At 37.3% G+C, this 23,183-nt stretch overlaps 1 protein-coding gene across 2 annotated transcripts in view; it reads left to right on the forward strand.

Moving 5' to 3' along the window:
• The window catches only part of usta (uronyl 2-sulfotransferase a), an 82,441-nt gene extending 63,859 nt beyond the window's left edge, over nucleotides 1-18,582 (forward strand). The window contains exons 5-7 of one of the 2 annotated variants that reach the window (XM_058393622.1): nucleotides 14,516-14,613; nucleotides 14,831-14,988; nucleotides 16,148-18,582. In XM_058393622.1, the coding sequence (XP_058249605.1) occupies nucleotides 14,516-14,613; nucleotides 14,831-14,988; nucleotides 16,148-16,449 (558 nt within the window). In that variant the 3' untranslated portion in view covers nucleotides 16,450-18,582. The remainder of the gene's footprint in view (nucleotides 1-14,515; nucleotides 14,614-14,830; nucleotides 14,989-16,147) is intronic. The other variant, XM_058393621.1, reaches the window with a different exon arrangement.
• Nucleotides 18,583-23,183: the final 4,601 nt, after the last annotated feature.

Raw genomic sequence — 23,183 nt, forward strand, 5'->3', positions numbered from 1 at the left:
TGCTTTATGAAAATACTTTTAATAGTAATAATAATATTAGTAAAAGAGAGAACAAAAAATGATGAATCTATGAAAATAAATATTTTAGAAATAAATATTTAGAATATTTTAGAATAAAATTAATTTAGGAAAATATTAAACATTTTGAATATTTAGATTTTAAATTTAGAGTCTTAACCTGAAGAAATGTTCTTCCTATATAGACTCTAATATAAGTATAATATCCTAGTATAATATTTTATACTGCATCGTGCAAAACAGCTTGTTTTCCACTTTTTTAATACAAAGCCTGAGACTTACATAATTCTCCCACAGACACGTGGTAAACATGTTGATGTTTGGGAGCTGGCTCAAGTCGTGAACAGATTTCTTTCACTTCACATGAACACAAGGCACCGAGCAGCTCGTAGCATGTAGCAGGTTAGCTGCTGTAATGTGGTTTGTATATCCAAATGTAAACCACACCACAGAAAAGTTGCTGCTGATTACATGAAGACTTGGCATGTGGTTTAATTAGAAGAATGCAGCTCTGGGTCCAGATTGGTTCTTGGCTACAGATGAAGTCTGGTCTTGTACAAAAACAAATCAACATCAGCGGCTCATTAATTTATGTCTTGAGAATAAGTATGGGTAACGTCCTCAAGGGGTTCTTTTTTTATTTCATACGAGAAACGATTTAAATGAATCATCGAGCGTCTGTTTATTGTCAAACACACACACACACACACACACATCCTGTACAAGAAATGACACAGCAGTTGTATACTTCAGAAATTCATATGCATGTGAAAAAATTACTACAAACAACAAGATTTACTACGAATATTTGTAAAATCCTCGGTTTAAATAATTTAATAAAATCTTTTATGGTTAAAAAACTTTTAAAAAAATTTTATGTAATTTTTTTGTGGACTTGAATATATATATAAATATACAGTATGTATGTATGTATGTATGTATGTATATATATATATATATATATATATATATATATATATATATATATATATATATATATATATATATATACTTTTTTTTCAAGAAAATGGCAAGTAAGAAATGTGATGTTTTTTTTGTTTTTTTAAATAATATTTCACACACTAATTTCTAACTTTATAATTTAGATCTCTGGGAACATTAATGCTTGTTAATAAAACAATATTGTACAACATTGCGCAGATCTTATGTATGTCTATGGTTCACCTTATAAAACCTGATATAATTGACCAAAATTAAAAAACAAAAATGTAAGTGTTTACTTCAAATTTAAACAAAATACTTCAAAAAAAAAATTAATTAAAATTGATAACCTTTTACACATATGATTTTTTGTAACATATTTTTAAGCATTTACGGCAATTTACTGACCACAACAATGTTTATTTTAGAACAAAAATAAAGACTTAAAACTGTATTTAGAACATTTAAAACATTTTTTCATTGTGAAAGGCAAAACACACAGACACACACACACACAGACACACAGACACAGACACACACACACACACACAAAAACAAGTCCTAACTTGTGCAGAACAGGCTTTTCAGGAAATCTATGAACTGAAGAAGTTAACGATGAAAACAAATCTGATTTATTTATTTAACATTTTTACGATTTTAACCTAATATCAGTCATTTCCTGCTGTTAATGTCTTTATTTATTTATTATTTTTAATTTGTAGAGAACTACAAGACTGCACACAGTTTCAATGTCTAATGTAGATAACCAAAGATCTAAAGAAAAGCTTGTTTTTAAGCATAAAGTACAAAGTCATAACAATTTGCATAAATGAAGAAAAAAATTTATAATTAAGGATTTGAAAAACTTTTACTCTAAAAAGTTTACTTACACTTTGAAGCCAAAGCTTGAGACTAAAGACAATCAAAGCTCTACACACTCCACATTCCCTCACATTACCTTTGGGAAGTGTGTTAGTCTGGACAAACAACTGACCAGAGATTTGTTTCAGCTTTTCTCCATGTCAGAATTCCACTGGGTGCCATATTTATACACCGACTTCATGTTAAACAGATTTCTGGAAGACTCCAGAATTAACATAATGATTTTTTTTTCAAGCTTCTGATTGGCCCAACGGCTGTGGACTGTCCAGTTCCTCCTTAGGACAATCAGATCCACAAACTAAATCTTCCACAAGCATCTGTATGTAAATATTAAACTCTTGGAAACACAGAGGTGTTTTCTTGTTCAGGATGGAGTGGAGATAAATAAAAATAAAATAAAAGGAGGTGCCCTAATTGACTGGACAGAGGAAATGAAAATGTCTGGAGCTGTGAAACGTGTAGAGTTTAGCCCGGGTTTATGTAAATATTTGGCATCAACTGTATTAAGAGAGCTACAAAGATGTACAGAGCTGTTTGTTTACATTTCTTTACTAGATCCACTTTTTTTTTTCACTGGACAGAGCTTTGGCACGATGCCGTTACAAACAGGAAGTCAGTATATCATACGGTACATAGAGCATCAACATGATGACCAAGATGCTGATGAATTGCAATTTAATTAGAATAAAAAAAAACCCCATTATGCATCGTTTCTCCTGTATTACTTTTCCCTGACGGTTTACATGCAATTTTATACGGACGTATGAACGCTCTGCGATTTATTTAGCGTGGAATCAAGCCTCAGATGCAGCAGGATGACGAGATCAGACTTACGATCTGCATTTGTGCGGGATTTAATTATTGTACTTGTTGCACGTCTGGACTGGAATTCCCCTCTTTCTAATGCTTACACACACAAACACACACAAACACACACAAACACACACATGTATACACAAAAGCCACATTTAAGCCTTTAATTACATGCAGTGGAGATTTACTCATAGCTTCATTGCGACGACAATCTGAGTATCGCTTTCATTGTGACTGAAATTTGAGTGAGAGGGTAATTAGGATCTGATGTGGAGTCTGGGGCATGTGTGTTAGGTTATTAAAGTATGTGTGAGAGAGAGAGAGATTTCCTTCACTTGGGTTTATAGTAACAACTTAAATACTGCAGTATTGTTCCAGTTTAATCACTACACATCTCTACTGCGTCTGCTGTCTGATTACCACACAAACGTTTCACGTGCGAAGAAACTGTTTACTTAAAACTCACCTCTAAACAAACATATATGTGAAAAATGCTTTTCCTTTGGTTGGATAAAACGGCTTTGAATAAATTTTCTTTTATTATCTGACCCTAAAACAACCCTTTATTTTATTATCATCTTCCTTCTCAAGTTTTTTTTTCCTGCGTGAAAACCCTGTGGGATTTCTGGAAAACAACCAACACACACGCACACAAACACACACACAGGTTTTGACAAATCAAACTTTCTCACCATTTCAAGTTGACAGATCTTTTAAGCCGTTATCATCAAAACATAGAAGAGCACTTAAACACTCTCTACAGCAGATAAACATAAATAACTGAAATATAAGATAAAACAAAGATATTTTATTATAACACACAGGAGACACCACCCGAAGCGGGACTCAGAAGCGGGACTCAAACCCGGATCTCTGCGGTAATCTCAATCAGAGCCACATGAAATAAAAAGCACTACTTTATTAGCAGAACTAAAACAACACTTACACAAGTCACAGGACCGATACAATGTAAGTAACCATAACATGGGAACACAACGACTGGACCACTGAACATAAAACGATGACTAGCGAAAACATCAAGGTAAATGGGAAACAGGTGACAGAATAGGAAGGGCGTGGCACAACACACATGGGAACAATCCCAGGTCCACTACTGCTAGGCCCCTGAACAAGCCCCTTAACCCTAAATTGGTTAGTTGTATAAAATGAGATAAATTGTAAGTCTCTCTGGATAAGGGCGTCTGCCAAAATGCTAGAAATGTAAATGACAAACAAAGCAGGCTGTGATGAGATACTCCCTCTGGTGGTGTGGCAGGAAACTGTCCCAGTAGCTCCTGACAATTACACCGATCAGGCGTAACATTGTGAGCAGTGAAGGTGAAGTGAATAACACTGATGATCTCCTCATCATGGCACCTGTTAGTGGGTGGGATATATTAGGCAGCAAGTGAACATTTTGTCCTCAAAGTTGATGTGTTAGAAGCAGGAAAAATGGTCAAATGTAAGGATTTGAGCGAGGTTGACGAAGGGCCAAATTGTGATGGCTAGACGACTGGATCTCCAAAACTCTTGCAGGGTGTTCCCGGTCTGCAGTGGTCAGTATCTATCAAAAGTGGTCCAAGGAAGGAACAGTGGTGAACCGGCGACAGGGTCATGAGCGGCCAAGGGTCATTGATGTACGTGGGGAGTGAAGGCTGGCCCGTGTGATCCGATCCAACAGACGAGCTACTGTCGCTCAAATTGCTGAAGAAGTTAATGCTGGTTCTGATAGAAAGGTGTCAGAATACACAGTGCATGAGGGGTCAAGGCTGTTTTGACTGCAAAATGGTGACCAACACAATATTAGGCAGGTGGTCATAATGTTATGCCTGGTCAGTCTGTGTGTGAATGTAGTGACGCACCATAAGACACTCAGCCCTCTTCCGCATCTCATGTTGTGCTCTTAATCTAGTTGGATTTCATACTTGCAAACGTTTCTCTTGCACCACTCCATCCATCTTGTCTTTTTTTTTGTCCTCAAATCCTCCTCTCACTCTGACAGTCAGGATGTTGATGAGGACAGCGAGTGTGGAGAAATAATTCGAATAGTAACACGTGACAGACCCATCCTGGCTTGGATTGTCTTTTCATTTCTGGTGTGTAATAAGAAACAGGCTGAAAGGAACGGGTCCAACAGCTGCTTTTTTACAAAATCTCTAACATTACATGAGTAAAGTGCTTGAAGCTGTTTTCAGTTAAAAAAAAAAAAAGAAGCTTCCTAACCTCTGCGCTCAGTGCTTGCTTGTTTTGAAAATAAAGGATAAGGACATGCTGGAGGTAGTCTGACTGAGTGTGTTTGAAGGAGTGAGGAGTGTCCAGTCCTGCAGCTCTGACCGAAAGAAAGTCCCAGAATCCCTGGTGGGGTGGGGTTCGGGACATGCATTTCATCCAGCAATATGCGTGTCATTTCCTGTTTATATCATTACACGTGTCCTCCTCTTTCCTCTCTTCACCTCCTTTCTGTCTCCGTCTCCTTCCCCTGGTGTCCTTGCTGAACTCTTCGTAGTTTAATTGTTTTGGCACTCCGGGTACTCTCAGACATTATCATTATCTAACTTGTAGATTCACTTCTTCTCAAAGTTGTTTTTCTTCTACATTCTTCTCAACACTTGAAAACATTCCCAGTCGGGTCCACGGAAGCCCAGACAAGACACACTGGGAGTGCATCAGCGCCCGTGAAAGCGGAAGAGCAGCAGCGTCGGAGTGGCGGAGGTCCAAGGGGGAATTGTTTTCTTTCCATTTTAGTGACCTTTTCCTTCCTAGACAGAGCAATTAATCATGAACGTAATTCATTTACACGGACTTGACATTCACAGCCGGGGTGCTGTGTAGCACACCATCTGAATGCTGAAGAAGATGAAATTTTACATACATTTAGCTACACCTGATGGTCTCTAATGGCCATTATTTTTTTTTTTTTTAAATGTTCAGTAATTATTATTATTTTAGTAACTATAGTAATTACAGTAATTTTAATTCTAGTAATTAAAAACAATTTTTATTATTTTATACATTTATTTATTATTTATGATTTTACTCTAGATTATTGTTTAACTATTATTTATTATTTATATTTAACTAATTACCGATTATTTATATTTTGTTATGTAACTCTTAGTTATTTATTTTTAAACTATTAATATTTTAATGAGGCGCTTTGGGAAATGAGTTTCTACCACTATAAGCCATGCGTAGATCTTAATAAGAAATAAAGTCGCACCTCACTTCACATTGTGTGTCTTACAAATGAACGAGTACAGGAGTCGAGGGTTCAGTAGTTAAGGGTCCAATGACCCAAGGAAGATTTTTTTAGGCATTCTTGGGATTTGAACTCACAACCTTCATGTCATTAACACTGAATATTTTGGACTCTGAACAAATTCCAATATTATTAAAATAAATTTGAAAAAGAAAAATGAACAGAAAATGACCTCTTAATAGTGTGTCATCCAGGCCAGGGCTTGTGGTTTAGCGGAGCGGACCGTGATCCAGATGTGAACCCAGAAAGTATCTCGATGGACCAAATTCAGTCTGTAAACAGCAGATAAATTTATGAAAAAAATAAAGATCTGTTGTTCAGCGACTCTAAACGCGAACCATCCCGACTTCTGTGGCAGTACCTCGAAAGGTCTTTGTAGATTTTTTTATTTTTATTTCATTTCATTTAACTTTCAGGTCTGATGAGCAAAAAAAAAAAAAAACAATCAATGAGGGAAACAGGATGTTTACAGACGAACGAACAGAGAAGAAGCACGCGCTTTATCTTCCCAGATTCGGCTTCAAAGCCGACATCTCGTCTGTTCAGAGTCTGTTTAATTAAAAACAAAATCCCTGACGCATTTCAGAAGGTTTTGAATGTCTGAATGTGAAGGAAAGATGCTAAGATGTTTAGTGTTTTAAAGAAGCACAGCTTACCCTTCTGATAGGACTGACGAGCGTTTATTAATGACATTCGGGTAAATTGCGACACACGTTTTCATGGCTTTAAGCCTTTCTTCTTCTTCTCAGTGACAGATTGAAAAATTTAATCATGCTCTTAATAACAACACAATAACAGACTGGAAAAAATCCAGACTGGAAAAAAATCCATCCAAAGAACCATCCAAATTCGTCATAATTATGGTAGAATATTGTTTGAACAAAGTAAAAATAACTTTAGCAGCAATAACAGGGTTCAAAAACATCTGCAGTATTTTTAATGTAAAATCAATAAATAAATAAACAAGCAAATAAAATAAAATTTTGTAAAAATAAATAAATAAAACGACTAAAATCTCTACAAAAAATTACAAGAAAATTTAAACAAAATACACTTTTAATTTTTTTTTTTTACTTTAGTTTCTTTGCATATTAAAAAACAAACACCATTTACCAAAATCTATTGCAATTTAGTGCAAACTATAGTTGTCTTATGTGTTGTTTTATAAATCCATTATATCATGTCAGATTTCCTCCCTCCGCTTACTGCATTTTAATCCTGTCCTAATTAAGCTGAATTTACAAAATGATTCAATTCTGAACATATGTATGTGATTTGAACTACATTGTTACACTCATGTCTCATGTACAGTGTGGTGTTGTTGTTTCGGCTGCCCCCTGTTCAGGGTCGCCACAGCAGGTCATTTGGTCCACACGTTTCAATTTGGCACAGGTTATGCCGGATGTTACCTCATCTGGTCCGAACCCACAGAAGATCTATTATAGTGAATGCTGGCTCTGATGAAAAGCTTGCTGTCTATGAGGCTGTGTAACTGCAGAGTGGTCAGAGTGCCCATGCTGAACAGTAACATCACCTACAATGAACATGTGAGCATCAGAACTTGACCATTGAGCAACGAAAGAAGGAGAACTGTTTTTTTCAAAATCAAATAAAAATTTTATTAGTCATATACATAATCGTACACAGTATGATATGCAGTGAAATGCTTACACAACTGTTATGATCCTAGGAAAAGGAATAAGGAATAAGGACAGAACAAAGACAAGATAAAAAATATAAAAATAAAATACAAAAATACAAAACATAAAAAATAAGAATACAAATTATACTAAAATACGAAATATAAAAATATAAAAACAAGTTCACAAAAAAATATAATAGAATAAAAAAACAGAATAAAATATAATAAATATAAATAAAGTAGGGTATGTATATATAATATATATATATATATATATATATATATATATATATATATATATATATATATATATATATATATATAAAATAAGAATATGTATGTGTAAAAGTGTAAAATGTACATACAGGAAGTGTAAAATACAACAGCTGTGATGCAAAGTTATGTAAAATTATAAATTTATATAAAGTGTAAAGTGAATAGAGTGTAGTGCAATAGTGTCCAAGGTGCAAACAGCAGCAGTACAAAATTATTGCAACAATTATATAGAGTGAAGTGTGTAGTGTGCAATAGTGACCAAGATGTAGACAGCAGCAGTACTGGGTGGTCACGAAGTGGAATGAGGTGATGAGAGCAGTGGTATTGTCCATCTTTAAAGTGCAGATGTGCAAAAATCCTCTTTGTATGTACACGGGAGCAGACTGTGCAACATGTATGTTATGTGTTTGTGTGCCACAGTCCTGTAATGTGCAATATCCGGTGTGGTTGGTTGGAGTTCCAACACGAGTGTAGGAACATAGTAGGTCTAATCAGATGAGTCCTATGTGAGGTTCTGATTGAGAGACCGTATAGCCTGCGGGAAGAAGCTTCTCCTCAGTCTCTCAGTGTTGGGCTTCAGGGAGCGGAAGCGCTTCCCAGACCTCAGCAGAGAGAAAAGTCCATTATTGGGATGGCTGAGGTCCTTCACAATCTTCCTGGCCATGGTCCAGCACCGCTTGTTGTAGAGGGGAGCTGTCAGGGAGCTCGGTACAGATGATGCGCTCAGCTGATCGCACCACCCTCTGAAGAGCTCGTCTGTCCTGCATGGTGCTGTTCCCGAACCAGGTGGTGATGTTTCCCATCAGGATGCTTTCTATGGTGCAGGAATAAAAGTTCCTTAGCACCTTAGCAGGCAGTCTAAAGTCTCTCAAGCATCTGAGGTGGAAGAGATGCTGTCGGGCCTTCTTCACCATGGTGCTGATATAACAGGACCATGACAGATCCTGAGTGATTTGAACACCAAGGTATCTGAAGCTGTCCACTCTCTCCACTGGGCTGCTGTTGATCACAGGGGTCTGGTAGTTCCTCTCCTGCTTTCTACTGAAGTCCACTATCAGCTCCTTAGTCTTGCTGACGTTAAGGTGGAGGTTGTTCCTCAGGCACCAGTTCTCCAGAGTCTTAATCTCCTCCAGGTAGGCCGTCTCATTGTTGTCGGAGATCAATCCGACCACAATGGTGTCATCAGCAAACTTGATAATGTTGGTGGAGTTGGTAGTGGCCATGCAGTCATACGTGTACAAAGAGTACAGCAGGGGGCTCAGAACACAACCCTGAGAGGCTCCAGTGCTGAGGGTGAGTGAGGCAGAGACATGTCTGCCCATCCTTACTACCTGTGGTCTGCCAGTTAGGAAATTGGAGATCCACTGACACAGAGATGGGCTGAGTCCTAGGTGCTCCAGATTGGTGGTGAGTGTGGAGGGGATTATAGTGTTAAATGCTGAACCGTAGTCAACAAACTGCATTCTAACATAATTCCCCTTTCTAGTGTCCAGGTGAGTGAGTGATGTGTGGGAAATGGGAAATGTTTTTTCTTTAACATCATGTGTGCGTCACTTATCTAGGAAAGACATGACACCAGGATGCACTATGGGAAGAAAGCAAGCCAGAGGAGGCAGAGTGATGAATCCTTTGGTCCTTGATGGATACTGGTATTGGATCAGTGCCACATTTTATAGTGCCTTTATTATAATCCTTCTTAAGATTAATTCTAGATCTGATGATGTTGAACTAGATATCAAAGATATCAGTGCTCACTGCATCAAGCCAGCTTTGTAAACCTTTCCTGATTTGTTTGCTTGGCTTGGCTGTACTAATGGATGATGGATGATGGATGTGGTTATTTGTTGACAATAGACGTCTTATATTCCTGGACACACCTCAAAGTACACAGAGAGAAATGGAGCATTATGGGAAGCCCACTCAAGCAATAATGACCACTTTGGTAGAGATGGATGTACCCAAGAATACACAGCACTCTAACTGTTGTTTAAAAGCCATCACAAAGTGGAGCAAATGGTCAACCACAGAGCTCTTATAAAGCTCAGGAGCAAATGAAGATAATAAAGACGGTGACATTGTTAAGACTCTTAGTTAAACATATCTCAAATTCAACTTATATTTCTCTGATTTTTTTTATATTTAATTAATTATTTAAATTTCTAGATATTTCACTTATTTCAAGTTTCATATTTTATTCTGTTGACAAATAATTTTGTGCTTTTTTCTAGAAAAATGTTTAAAGCTTTAAATGAGTAAATATGTCTAGGGAGAAATTTAGTTTTTCTGTTGTTTTTTTTTATTTATTTATTTATTTATTTTTATTTTTTTCTTAAGGATACCTCATCAAGATTTTATCTTTTTTTAAAAAAAATAAAAATAAAAAATAAACTACTTTGTTTTCCTACATTCTACATGAAATCCAATTATTTAGGGAAACAATTTGAATTTTTTTTTCTTCCCAGTAAAAATTACATTTTGATTCAGAAACATTTTTTGTTTGGTCACTATTAGACCACTAGTTATACTTGTCACATAAAACAAATTTTAGTGTTTTCACCTTACAATTTTGTGCAATTTTTCCAATGCAAAGCGAGTTCCTGACACAGCTCATTAGCATATAGGGATGCCCAAAAAACTCCATAAAAGGTAAAGGGTTCAGACAGCTAGAAGTGAATGAAATGAACTATTAGGGTAAAGTCTGAAAGACAAAAGTGGAAGGTATTTTGACTCACTGCTGTACCAGTAGAAACATCTCATTCACCCATCCAGGGGTCAGGAAGTATAAAGGCACCGCAATTAATGTAGTCATGGTCACTTCCCAGAAAAAAGGCAGACCTGAATGCTTTTCTGTTGCACCTCTCATTATCTCACCACCACCTCCACATGAGTTCAAATGAAGTGTTAAATCTTGTACTTCTACTGATCCATTTTTCAGCTTCAGGCTAGTAGTGAATGAGAACTGCTTGTTTTTTTAACCTTGGGGCTTTTATTTTTTTATCATAAAGACTTTATCTGTTGCATTTCCTGCCGTTCAAATGGAGATGTTTTCAGTAGAAGCAGTCACTTTCTGTAAAGCTAAACATCTGACAGATGACCTTAATTCTGGAAGAAAAAAAGAATAAAGTTGAACATTTATACATTTAACAGACTCGGGTTAATGGGTAGACAAAATACAAGGCACAGGGCTGATCAGTAGTTGAGGTTTCAGTAGTTTAGGGTTCAGTAGTTGAGAGTTCAGTAGTTGAGGTTCCACTTAAGAGTTCAGTAGTTGTGATTTCAGTAGGTGATGGTTCAGTTAAGAGTTCAGTAGTTGAGTCAGTAGTTGAGGGTTCAGTCGTTGAGCATTCAGTAGTTGAGGGTTAAGTAGTTGAAGGTTCAGTAGTTTGAGGATTCATTCATTTGAAGGTTCAGAAGTTAAGGGTTCAGTAGTTGAGAGTTCAGTTGAGGGTTCAGTAGTTAAGGGTTTATTTGGGAATTCAGTAGTTCAATAGTTGAGGCTTCAGTTGTTGAGAGATCAGTAGTTGAGGTTTTAATAGTTGAAGGTTCAGTAGTTGAAGATTCTGAGTCAGGAAAGGTTTTCAGGCATTCGTGGGATTAAAAATCGCAACCTTCATGTCATTAGCCTTGAACTTTCACTGCTGAAATGTCTCTGACCTCCCTGAAAACATCTGCTTCACATTTTGTTTTTATATCACCTTCGTTCTCACTTTTTTAAACTCAGCCCTGTGTAAAGTGCAGCTAAATGGTGTGAAATTTCATAGCATTCTGTACTACAGCACAACTGCCTGCTGTGTGTGTGCGTGTGTGTGCGCGTGTGTGCTCACTTTGCTTCACCGGCACATGAGTAGTTTTGCACATTGCATGAAACCGCAGTGTGCCTGAGCGCCAAACCAGAGGCAATGACAGAAGGTTTATAGGCACTTACAGATAGAGCGCTCGCAGGTCAGTCCTGAGCCAAGGTCATTATAACTCGAACATCTTTCATACACTGGACTTCAGGATAGGGTTCATGGGGCTATATTCCTGATGACATGGCATAATAAACCTACATAAACATTTAAAGGATCATTCCAACAGACATCAGCGGACATAAAGACATACGAGGGATTTCTCCTTCTCTCTTCTCATCTTTGTAGCTTTCGTCATGTCAGAATCACATGATAACCTCGACAGGCATTTGCTCTACAACACACACAGCAGGTTCTGAGCCACAGCTGTCCAGTTGTTCCAGGATTTCATGATTTTGTGATTGCAGAAATGAATATAAAATCAAACTCTGGAGGATCTTGGGGTTTTTTGAATCACTGCAAATTTTTTTTTTGCGGATTCTGCTTGAGACACATGGTGTGAGTTTAAAAGAACAATCCTGTGCAATCCAATTCAACTAGTTTTCCACAGAAAAGCACAAAAAAAGCAAAATGTTGTATTGTAAATTTTGAATTTTGGCCAAACCAGTCACAAGGAAACAGTGAAAATAACAATGATGTATATTTTCTATATGCTTTCAAGATCAGTTTAAGTTTTTTGTGTTTACTTTTACAGATTTTTCTCTACAGCAATGCCATTAAAAGAATAAAATGACGTTTTAATGATTGAGGCATGTGTGTTATAGCTGAGCCTAAATTAGGACAGGTTTAGTGATTGACAAACACCAGAAGTACAAACACTCCATTCACAGCCGGTCGTTTTATGCGTCTTGAGTATCAGGATTATATCCACATGTGCCCTGTACAGATGTTGTATACAAACTACAAAGCAGCACCGACGCTAAGACTGTTGCGTTCATGTTCACTGTCTTAATGCTAACACGCATCTGCTCACGTTACAGCCTGCAGTGTGTAAGCACTCACCTTGCTCAGGGTTTGACTTCACCAAGCTGTTGATTCTTGTAGATCTGGGTTTTAGATAATCGTCGGTTCACAAGGTTGTTCTGCCTCGTCTCGTCTGTCTGCTTGACGCCTAACTCATGCCTGGGTTTTGTCTTTGATCATGTCTGACATTTTGGATTTCTCTTCCTTTGACCTTATTAAACTGCACTCGTGTCCATCTCCACCCACTGTTTGTGACAGAAATCACAAATTTGAACAATCCGAACTTGATTCAGAAAACACTAGAAGCTGCTATCTATCTATCTATCTATCTGTCTGTCTGTCTGTCTGTCATCTATCTATCTATCTATCTATCTATCTATCTATCTATCTATCTATCTATCTATCTATCTATCTATCTATCTATCTATCTATCTGTCTGTCTGTCTGCCTATCTGTCTGTCTGTCATCTATCTATCTATCTATCTATCTATCTATCTATCTATCTATCTATCTATCTATCTATCTATCTATCTATCTATCCATCTATCTATCTATCTATCTATCTATCTATCTATCTATCTATCTATCTATCTATCTATCTATCTATCTATCTATCTAAGAAGGCTCTGAGTTACTGCTCAGAAAGTCGGGGTTCTTGAGGAAGGGTTCTCCCTTAACCACGTCTCTAGCTTCAGGGATGCTATATCATAGCTGACCCTGTGCTTTGACCCCAACTTCCTGTCAAGCTGGAATATTTGAAGAAAATTATTTCACTGTGCTGTAGCGTATACATAACAAATAAATAAAGTACATTTAAATAAATAAATATATATATATATATATATATATATATATATATATATATATATATATATATATTATTTTCATTATTGTAAATTTAAATAAAAAAATACTTCTTTGTTCATAGTAGTATTAGAAATAATAAATAATAATATTCAGAATTCTACACAGTTGAAACACAGTTAAAGAAGAAAACACCATAAAGTGAAAGTCAATGAAAAAAAATAGCATTTTTATTTCCAAGTACAAATATTTCAACAGCAACCTGAAGAACACGGTATAATCATATTTCTTGTGAATTATTCATGTGTGGAAAACCTCAGACGTCTTTAGAAGAGTGTGTTTTTAAGAAAACTTCAGAAAGTAAACGTGTTACAGTCTCAGTGTGTGGTCGAATAGGATTTTACTGAAAACCACATCGCTGGATCGCCTGCGCGTGCACTTAAATATCTTCAGTTATTTTAATCTGATTTATTATTAAAATATCGCTGTCTCTTAAAGATGACTTTTCCTAACGCTAATATTTGAATCCATGACCTTCGGTCGCTGTTTTTTCCCCACATCATATAAGTGAGAGGAAGTTGCACTCGTCCAGGAAGTCATTGTGTTTTGTGTTGTTTGTGTTGATGAAAGATAAGAATCAGACTCCCTTATGAACGACTTCCGCCGAATTCCTCGAGGAGTGTGTGTGTGAGAGAATGGCGCCCCCTTCTGACCACACATGATCACTTCTATCTATCTATCTATCTATCTATCTATCTATCTATCTATCTATCTATCTATCTATCTATCTATCTATCTATCTATCTATCTATCTATCTATCTATCTATCTATCTGTCTGCCTGTCTGTCTGTCTGTCTGTCTGTCTAATTATCTGTCTGTCTGTCTATCTATAAATCCATAGTAAACTCTCTTGTGAATAACAGAGGTTGCTCTTACACAATTTTCTAATGATCAATCTCAAGTGTGAGACCTCACCTGTCTCAGCCGTGTGTCCATACTCTGTCTGTATCTGTACCGGCTTGAGTTCTTCAGTAGTCTCACTCTCTGTCACCTCCGTTTCACTGCAGGACATTAACGTGTGTATCCTGGAGAACTTCCCCGAGTGCTCAAATCCTCGCCTTTTCTACATTGTGCCGTATTTCTGTGGTCAGCATCCTCAGTGCAGGTAAAGCTCTCCCTACACACACGGTTTGCACTGATCATGAGAACAGGAACAGGTGTTTGAGGTTGTGTAAAGTGGTCATGCACGTAAAGATGGAGGATCACTAACATGAAACATTATCTTATAATCTGATTTATAATGCAACATTTCAGCTGAAGTTGTTAAAGATGTATTATGTGTTGTGTGTGTGTGTGTGTGTGTGTTTGTGTGTGTGAGACAGGGAGCCAGGTGTATGGGCGTTAGAGCGAGCCAAACAGAACGTCATGGAGAACTTTCTCCTGGTGGGAATTTTAGAGGAGCTGGAGGATGTGCTGCTCCTGCTTGAGAGACTGCTACCTCACTACTTCAGCGATGTGCTGAACATCTACCACAGCCCAGGTACACACCAAGAACACACCTTCTATCTAGCTCATAAATTCAAAAATGAAATACTGTGTTTATATAGCAACCGTTTATTTCGTAACTCGGTAATACCTCATAGAGATGGCATATAGATATATACCATAACATTATGACCACTGAGAGGTGAAGTGAATAACACTGATGATCTCCTCATCATGGCACCTGTTAGTGGGTGGGATATATTAGGCAGTAAGTGAACATTTTGTCCTCAAAGTTGATGTTAGAAGCAGGAAAAATGGTCAAGTGTAAGGATTCGAGCGAGTTTGACAAAGGGCCAGATTGTGATGGCTAGACGACTGGATCAGCTCTTGTGGAGTGTTCCAGGTCTGCAGTGGTCAGTATCTATCAAAATTGCTGAAGAAGTTAATGCTGGTTCTGATAGAAAGGTGTCAGGGCTGTTTTGGCAGCAAAAGGGGGAACAACACAAATATTAGGTAGGTGGTCATAATGTTATGCCTGGTCAGTGTATTTATACACGCAATTGGTGTATCAGGCGTGGGTCAAGAAGATGGATTTAATATTAAGATCAAATACCCGATAACGTGATCTTCAAGACTAGGTTTGGCTGTTGATCCCCTGGAATTATCACAGATTACTGTCTCTGGATTTCACTGTAGAAAATCTTGTAGAGGAAAAAATCAACAAGAAGTAGAACAACAATGTGACGATTGCCTCAGCTCCCATTTTTCTTTTTAATTGAGGAGATCCTGCAGTGATCAACTCTGTAACTCCTATGCTAAATATGAAATGTTGGCAAGAATGTTATGTAATAATATAATATAATATAATATTGTATATAATAACTGGATATCATGGCAGCACAATATTACTTACAGATGCTCAAATGTTACAAATAATGTTTTGCTCTAGCTGATATCATGCAAGAACATGGGTTTAAATCCAACGCCAGAATCTTGTGTAAGTAAAACACACTCCTATTTCTGGGAAACTCCACCTTTTGTGTAGCTGTACCTCTAAGGTCTGTTTACTGCGCAGTTTAAGTATTAAACCTTGAGTAGAAGTCTGAGGAGGCAGTGTTTATGATTACAGAAGCAGGTTTTAGGTTCTACAGAAGCAAGCATGAGATTTTTGAGCACTGTGTTTTATTCATCAGATCTGTTTCTGCCTCCAACAGCTTTTTGGAAGGTGGGTAATCTGACAGGAACAGTGAAGAAGCACATGCCCACGTTGGAGGCCTTGCAGGTGCTGTACCGCCGCATGAGGTACGAGTACGACTTCTACAACTTCGTGCGCGACCAGTTCCACCTGGTGAAAAAGAAGATCGGCCTCAAGTCGACACACCCGAGCTCGGCGCAAGAGCGTGACTTTCTACGGGAGCTCGCTCTACGAACCAACGACCCACTGGACGAGGACGACGAAGACGAGGAGGACAATACTGCTCTGGAAGACGCCAACAACTGGTTGGTGCAACCTTGAATGTCGCCATGGAGATTCGATATCTCGTAGGATTCAAGTGGTGTGAGAGCATTCCCAAGAGCACTTTGTGTGTGTGTGTGTGTGTGTGTGTGTACACATGATATCGATACCCGTATTTTTAACGGGGGACTTTAAAATCCACCAGGACAGCTACAATGCATGGATGGGCCTAATTTAATATATTCAAAAATACAAGACAAAAGACAATGTACAAATGAATTTATCTTTTGTCTTTTTTTTATTATTATTATTATTATTATTATTATTATTATTAAGAATGCTTTTTTGCTTTGTTTAAAAAAATGAAAGAAAATGGACTCCGAAAACAGAGTTGTGGTCTTTTGTTTTTAGTGTGTGTTTATAGAGTTTAAGGTTTAAATGGAGATTAAATGGAAGAACATTTACAGTCTTCATTACGGTGGAGTTGAAAAAATGACACGCAGATCAGATTTGTGTTGGATTTCAAATAAGAGCCACACTAAGAGAGGTCACTAAAGAGGTCATTAAAACCAAACACGCTTTACACTGAAGCCTTACACTTCCCTCTGCATGAGGGAGAATTAAAAAAAAATCAAATGTGGATATATTTATTAAGAAACTCTTCTTCTCCTTTTCTTCCTTTCTGCAATTCGTGTGAATTAAATCCATGATAAAGAATGTGTGTGTGTGTGCACGTGTGTGCGTACTATTTCTAAACCTAACCCTAACCTCAGGAATGCCCCCCCCCTTTAATGCTTTATTAAAAATTCCTGATCTTGCCATGAAGAGATGTTTTATTAAAGCCCCAAAACACTACATGCAATAATATATATACACTGATCAGGCATAACATTATGACCACTGAGAGGTAAAGTTAATTGCACTGATGATCTCCTCGTCATGGCACCTGTTAGTGGGTGGGATATATTAGGCAGCAAGTGAACATTTTGACCAACACAATATTAGGCAGGTGGTCATAATGTTATGCCTGATCGGTGTATATAATATAATATTAAATAATATTAATATAACCATGCCAACTCAGACCACAGCAGTGTCTTCTGGACACCTCAGGATCTCTGACGTGTGCGATAAAATATACATAAATTACCTTGTGTGTTAAATAAAGAATGACATCATGTAACATTGGTGGAAATTATTCATAATCAGGAATTACACTTTCGATAGAAAACACATGAGGAGCTTGTGTTCTGCCCAAGAAAGATTTTTCAATACTTTACAGCTTTACCACAAAGCACTGACACTGGAGACTCCTTACAAAAAATGCTAAATAAAAAAAATCTCAGCAGAAAATGTTTCCAAGTGGAGCTCCTGCCATAGAAAGAAGCTGTTCATCTGTTACTATGGAAACGAATCAAGACCTCCGGACCAATCAGAGCAGAGAATTCAGCAGGACAGTATTAAATCCCCTGACAGAAGCCTGATTAGATGTTTTGTAAGGTAAGATTGACGTTTTTATATATTACATTTTTTGATAAGAATGATTTATATGAAGATTTTTAACGTAAGCAGTAATTAAGGCAGAGTCTGTGAGCGTACATATGGAAATGTGGGTGTGTCCTGAGTCTGTATAGAGCTATTTATAGCTAACGGATTTTCTCATTTTGCATGCATGTAATCATCACAGTTTAATGCCAGCTAACGGAATGTTCCAGAAAACAAACTCCAAAACATTTGGCTCACGCTATGACATCGAGCTTGTTTGACATGATGTAAGGTGTCCAGCTTGACCAGGTCCATTTCCTCTAATGACTCGTTAGTGTGTCACACAAGTGGCATGTAGGGAGGAGTATGGAGCTGGAATTTCTGGAATCTCATTTTTACAATCATTTTGTATTTCCTTCAGGACTTTTATTATGGCAGTGAATATAGCTGTGTATGTCATGGTTGGCTAATTAAATAATATGTTAATAAGCAGTTAAGCTGCTGACTAGACACATGTCCTAGCAGATTCATTCTTGTTCCTATTTTCTGTTTTAGGAAAGAAAATTACATCATGAGAGTGAAATGTGGTTCTGAAATCCTCAGTGATGTTGACTTGATCCCTCTGGTCTGTAAAGGCTTGGCTTAAATACTCAAAAGTATTGGCACCGGCCCTTTAAAATGGGGTTCAGTTGCAGGCAAAGTTGACACATATAGATATATAGATATATATATATATATATATATATATATATATGTGTACAATTTTTTCAATTTTTTAAAATTTATTTTGTTTTATTTTACACAAAGACTGTTTTCTAAAAAGTACGAAACTAATAAGACATTAGTTTTTAACATTTGGAAAAGATCTTGCCCAAAACCTATGTGGTATTCCATCAGGTATCAGTGTGTATGTAGTATTAAAGTGGATTAATTTATTCTACAGTATTAATGATGTAAATGCTTTCTATATTTCTATAATTCTCAGGAAATCAGAGTGGAATTCTTTTTGTCGGATTTTTGTAATCAGCATCTGATCCGCTGAACGACCGAGCAGCTAAATTCACCACTCGAAATGGTAATATAAATGTATAAAAATATCTGTTTTCTGTCACAGCTTCCTTAATAAAATATCTTTCTAAGAACTATTTGATTTAATGGTGACTTTCTTGACTTTCCATGATGCAGATGTAGATAGATTATTATATATATACATACATATATATATATATATATATATATATATATATATATATATAATGGATTGGCTTTGTTGATTATAGCTCAGAGCTGATCTGTGTTTCAGTTTTGTCCTATTTTTTAAAAGATGTTCAGCATTTCCCTTTGTGGGAAGCAAAAATGATGTGGTTTAGAGGCTGAATCTCTGTTGGCTGGAGGAATCGAGTCAACTTGACTGCAGACTTCCAGCGGACAAAGTGGAAGGAATGTGCTTTTGGAGTTATTGTGTTGTATGGAGTTATAGAAAAGGAATTATATAGTGAGGTGATTATATTTTGAATAGAGCAAAAATGGTGGTATGTCAGTGAAACTCAGTTTAGCGTCAAAAACTGTATAAATGGCAGGAAAGACCGTGTCTCAGGCTGAAGAAATGTCTCTGGAGATTAATATGATGAATTTTATCATTGAACTGATATTCAAGTGAACATTTTGTCCTCAAAGTTGATGTTAGAAACAGGAAAAATGGACAAGTGTAAGGATTTGAGTGAGTTTGATGAAGGGCCAAATTGTGATGGCTAGACGACTGGATCAGAACATCTCCAAAACTGCAGCTCTTGTGGGGTGTTCCCGGTCTGCAGTGGTCAGTATCTATCAAAAGTGGTCCAAGGAAGGAACAGTGGTGAACCGGCGACAGGGTTGTGGATGGCCAAGGCTCATTGATGCACGTGGGGAGCGAAGGTTGGCCCGTGTGATCCGATCCAACAGATGAGCTACTGTTGCTCAAACTGCTGAAGAAGTTAATGCTGGTTCTGATAGAAAGGTGTCAGAATACATAGTGCATGAAAGGTCAGGGCTGTTTTAGCAGCAAAAGGGGGACCAACACAATATTAGGCAGCTGGTCATAATGTTATGCCTGATCACTACATACACACTGCACTACATATTCCCTCTTTGCTGTTATGGTAAAAGTATTTTCTCTGGATTTTGGAGCATTGCTGTGGGGATTTGTGTTTATGTCAGGTGAGGAGGTCTGGGGTGCAGTCGTTATTCCGGTTCAACAAAGATGTTGAAGAGGTCAGGGGTCTGTGCAGGACTCTCGAGTTCTTCCACTCTGACCTTAACACAACATTAAGCTTGCTTTGTGCACAGGTGCCTTGTCATGCTGGAATATGGTTCATTTTAGGTTCACTTTAGCATCCAAAGACATACTGGACAATTTTGTGCTTAAAACTTTGTAGCAGATTGGATGGCTGTGATGGTCAGGGGTGCACATACTTTTGGTCATATCACATATGTTAAGCTTTATTTACTTAAATTGCTAGGATTAGTTCGTGTACAGATTCTCTCAGAATCAGAATTGAACATTTATGTGATAAAAGTTTGGTGCAAAGTCGTTGTATACAATTAGCGTGTACTCTACATTAGTTAATATTGTATTATGCTAGCTAATCTTTTCAAATGGCAGATTTCGGTTAGAGGAAATGATGAGGTCAGGACGGGCTGGTTGATGAGATTTCCTTTCATTTTGGTCAAGTGAACATCTGAGGGCGCCGTTGTACAATGAAACGCTTTCTTCATCACGTGGCACTTGAGGTAAGTTGTTTTGCAGGAGGTAGAAAAGAGCTTAATTTAAACGACTTTTATAGTAAAACTCGTAACTTTTATAGAGTGTAAATGGAATAATAGAAGACATTAAACTCAGTTACACAACCCTCATGCCTCAAATTAACTCGAAGGACTGAAACGCAACTGCCTGAGCAACTGTGCTCTATTTTAGGCTGTAGACTTCCTCAGAGTAACAGAGACAACTCTCGTGCTCACTTACATACAGTCACACACAAACAGTGCTTTAAGAGTTAGTCCAATTATGGTCTATGGTTTGTTTTAGCGAGTTTAAATCATGTGTCTGTGATGGTTAGTGCCCCGGCTCAGGTTGCCGTCCGTCCTTCCTTCTCTGGACCATCTCTAGGTCATTATGTGGGAATGGACATGAAAGCAGGATTTTTTTTTTTTTTTTTTTTTTTATAGATGTATGGTTCAGCCTTCATGTGGTCTTCTCTTCCTATTTGTGTAAGATTTCAAGGAGCAATATGTTCTTGTTCACTGCTCTTTGAAATCTCAAGCTCAGACACACACACACACGAAGTAAGGGCTTTTTAAAATCTAGCACACTTTCCAAGCTGGGATCTGGTTACAAACTGATATAATTAGGCTTCTGTCCATTTTGCTACAGATACACAATATCTTGATTAGCAAATGACATTCACCCTGGGAGAAAAGCAGACTTAGCTAGCAAGGAGGACTGGCAGATTGACAGTATTAACATTTCCATTTGTTTAAAGGAAATATATTTAAGGCACCGATCAGGCATAACATTATGATCAGTGAGAGGTGAAGTGAATAAGACTAATGATCTCATCATGGCACCTGTTAGTGGGTGGGATATATTAGGCAGCAAGTGAACATTTTGTCCTCAAAGTTGATGTTAGAAGCAGGAAAAATGGTCAAGTGTAAGGATTCGAGCGAGTTTGACAAAGGGCCAGATTGTGATGGCTAGACCACTGGATCAGAACATCTCCAAAACTGCAGCTCTTTTGGGGTGTTCCCGGTCTGCAGTGGTCAGTATCTATCAAAAGTGGTCCAAGGAAGGAACAGTGGTGAACCATCAACAGGGTCATGGGCGGCCAAGGCTCATTGATGTACGTGGGGAGAGAAGGCTGTCCCGTGTGATCCGATCCAACAGACGAGCTACTGTTGCTCAAATTGCTGAAGAGGTTAATGCTGGTTCTGATAGAAAGGTGTCAGAATACACAGTGCATGATGGGTCAGGGACGTTTTGGCAACAAAAGGGGGACCAACACAATATTAGGCAGCTGGTTATAATGTTATGCCTGATCTGTGTACTTTATTACAATACAAAAATTATAAACAATAGATCAATCAATATAAAATCTAAATTTTCATACACAATACAAGCTGTTACTTCTGTATTAATTTCTATATCAAATTAATCACATATTTAGCTTGAAATTTACCGTTGAGTTTTATATTTTGTCAAATTTTTCAGGTTGTTCATGCTATTTTGTGGTTAATTATATGATTCATTGTTTTCCAATGAAGATTGACTGATTGATTGAACATGGTTTAAAAATGTTCAACTTGAACTTGTTCCGACATTTAGTTTGCATTATATACTTTTTTAGTTTTCTTAAGCATATTTCCAACACAGAGAAATATCCACAGATTGCCTACGTTGCAACTTGACTGATCTTTTTAGCTCTTTTTTTCCACACCAGTTTTAGAAGTCCATGATCCAGACATCCAGCTTCTCTCTCTGTGCAACCGATTCTAAATTCATACAATCCACAAGTGGGACCTTGTGGATTTTTAATCAGTGCTAAAGAGATGAACTGTGCTGATGTTGTTTTCTGGTTCTGAGAAGCTTTTTCGAAAGTGCTGGCAGGACAGACGCTCTCTCCTCCTCTCTCCTCCTCACACAGAGAGAATGAATGCCACTGAAGGCTTGTTTTGCACTAACTATCATGGAAAATTTTTGACTCTCTTTCTTTTCAGATTTCCATTGAAATCTTCATTGGACTGATTTCAAAATGATGGATTTGTCCCTAATTATGTCCCTAAGCAAAAGAGGAGACTTTTGAGACAGACTGCAGTGAGCTGTGTGTATGGGTTGATGAATTTAAAACAAAGCAAATCTCCATTTGAAGAAATGAAACTGAATTTCAGTGCCATACTGACCGCACTTTTAGTGATGGCCTACTTAGAAATAAAATCTGACACTAATATTTATTCATTTATTCATCTTCAGTGACCACTTTATCCTAGATCTGGAGACAATAACAACACTGAGAACAAACCAGGGGAATTCACACTACACTGGATGTCAGGCCATCTCAGAACATACACAATTTTATTCAGTTCAATTCACTTTTATTGGTATATCACTTCTAACACTGGACATTGTCTCAATACTGCTTTACAGATATCGACAAATTCAGAATTTAAATTACAATCAGCAAGCCAGAGGTGATGGTGGTGAGGAAAAACTCCATGAGACAACATGAGGAAGAAACCGTGACAGAAACCAGACTTTAAAAAGGGAACCTCATCCTCAT

The sequence above is a fragment of the Hemibagrus wyckioides genome, linkage group LG06, assembly GCF_019097595.1.
Source record: "Hemibagrus wyckioides isolate EC202008001 linkage group LG06, SWU_Hwy_1.0, whole genome shotgun sequence".
Taxonomy (NCBI): Eukaryota; Metazoa; Chordata; class Actinopteri; order Siluriformes; family Bagridae; genus Hemibagrus; species Hemibagrus wyckioides.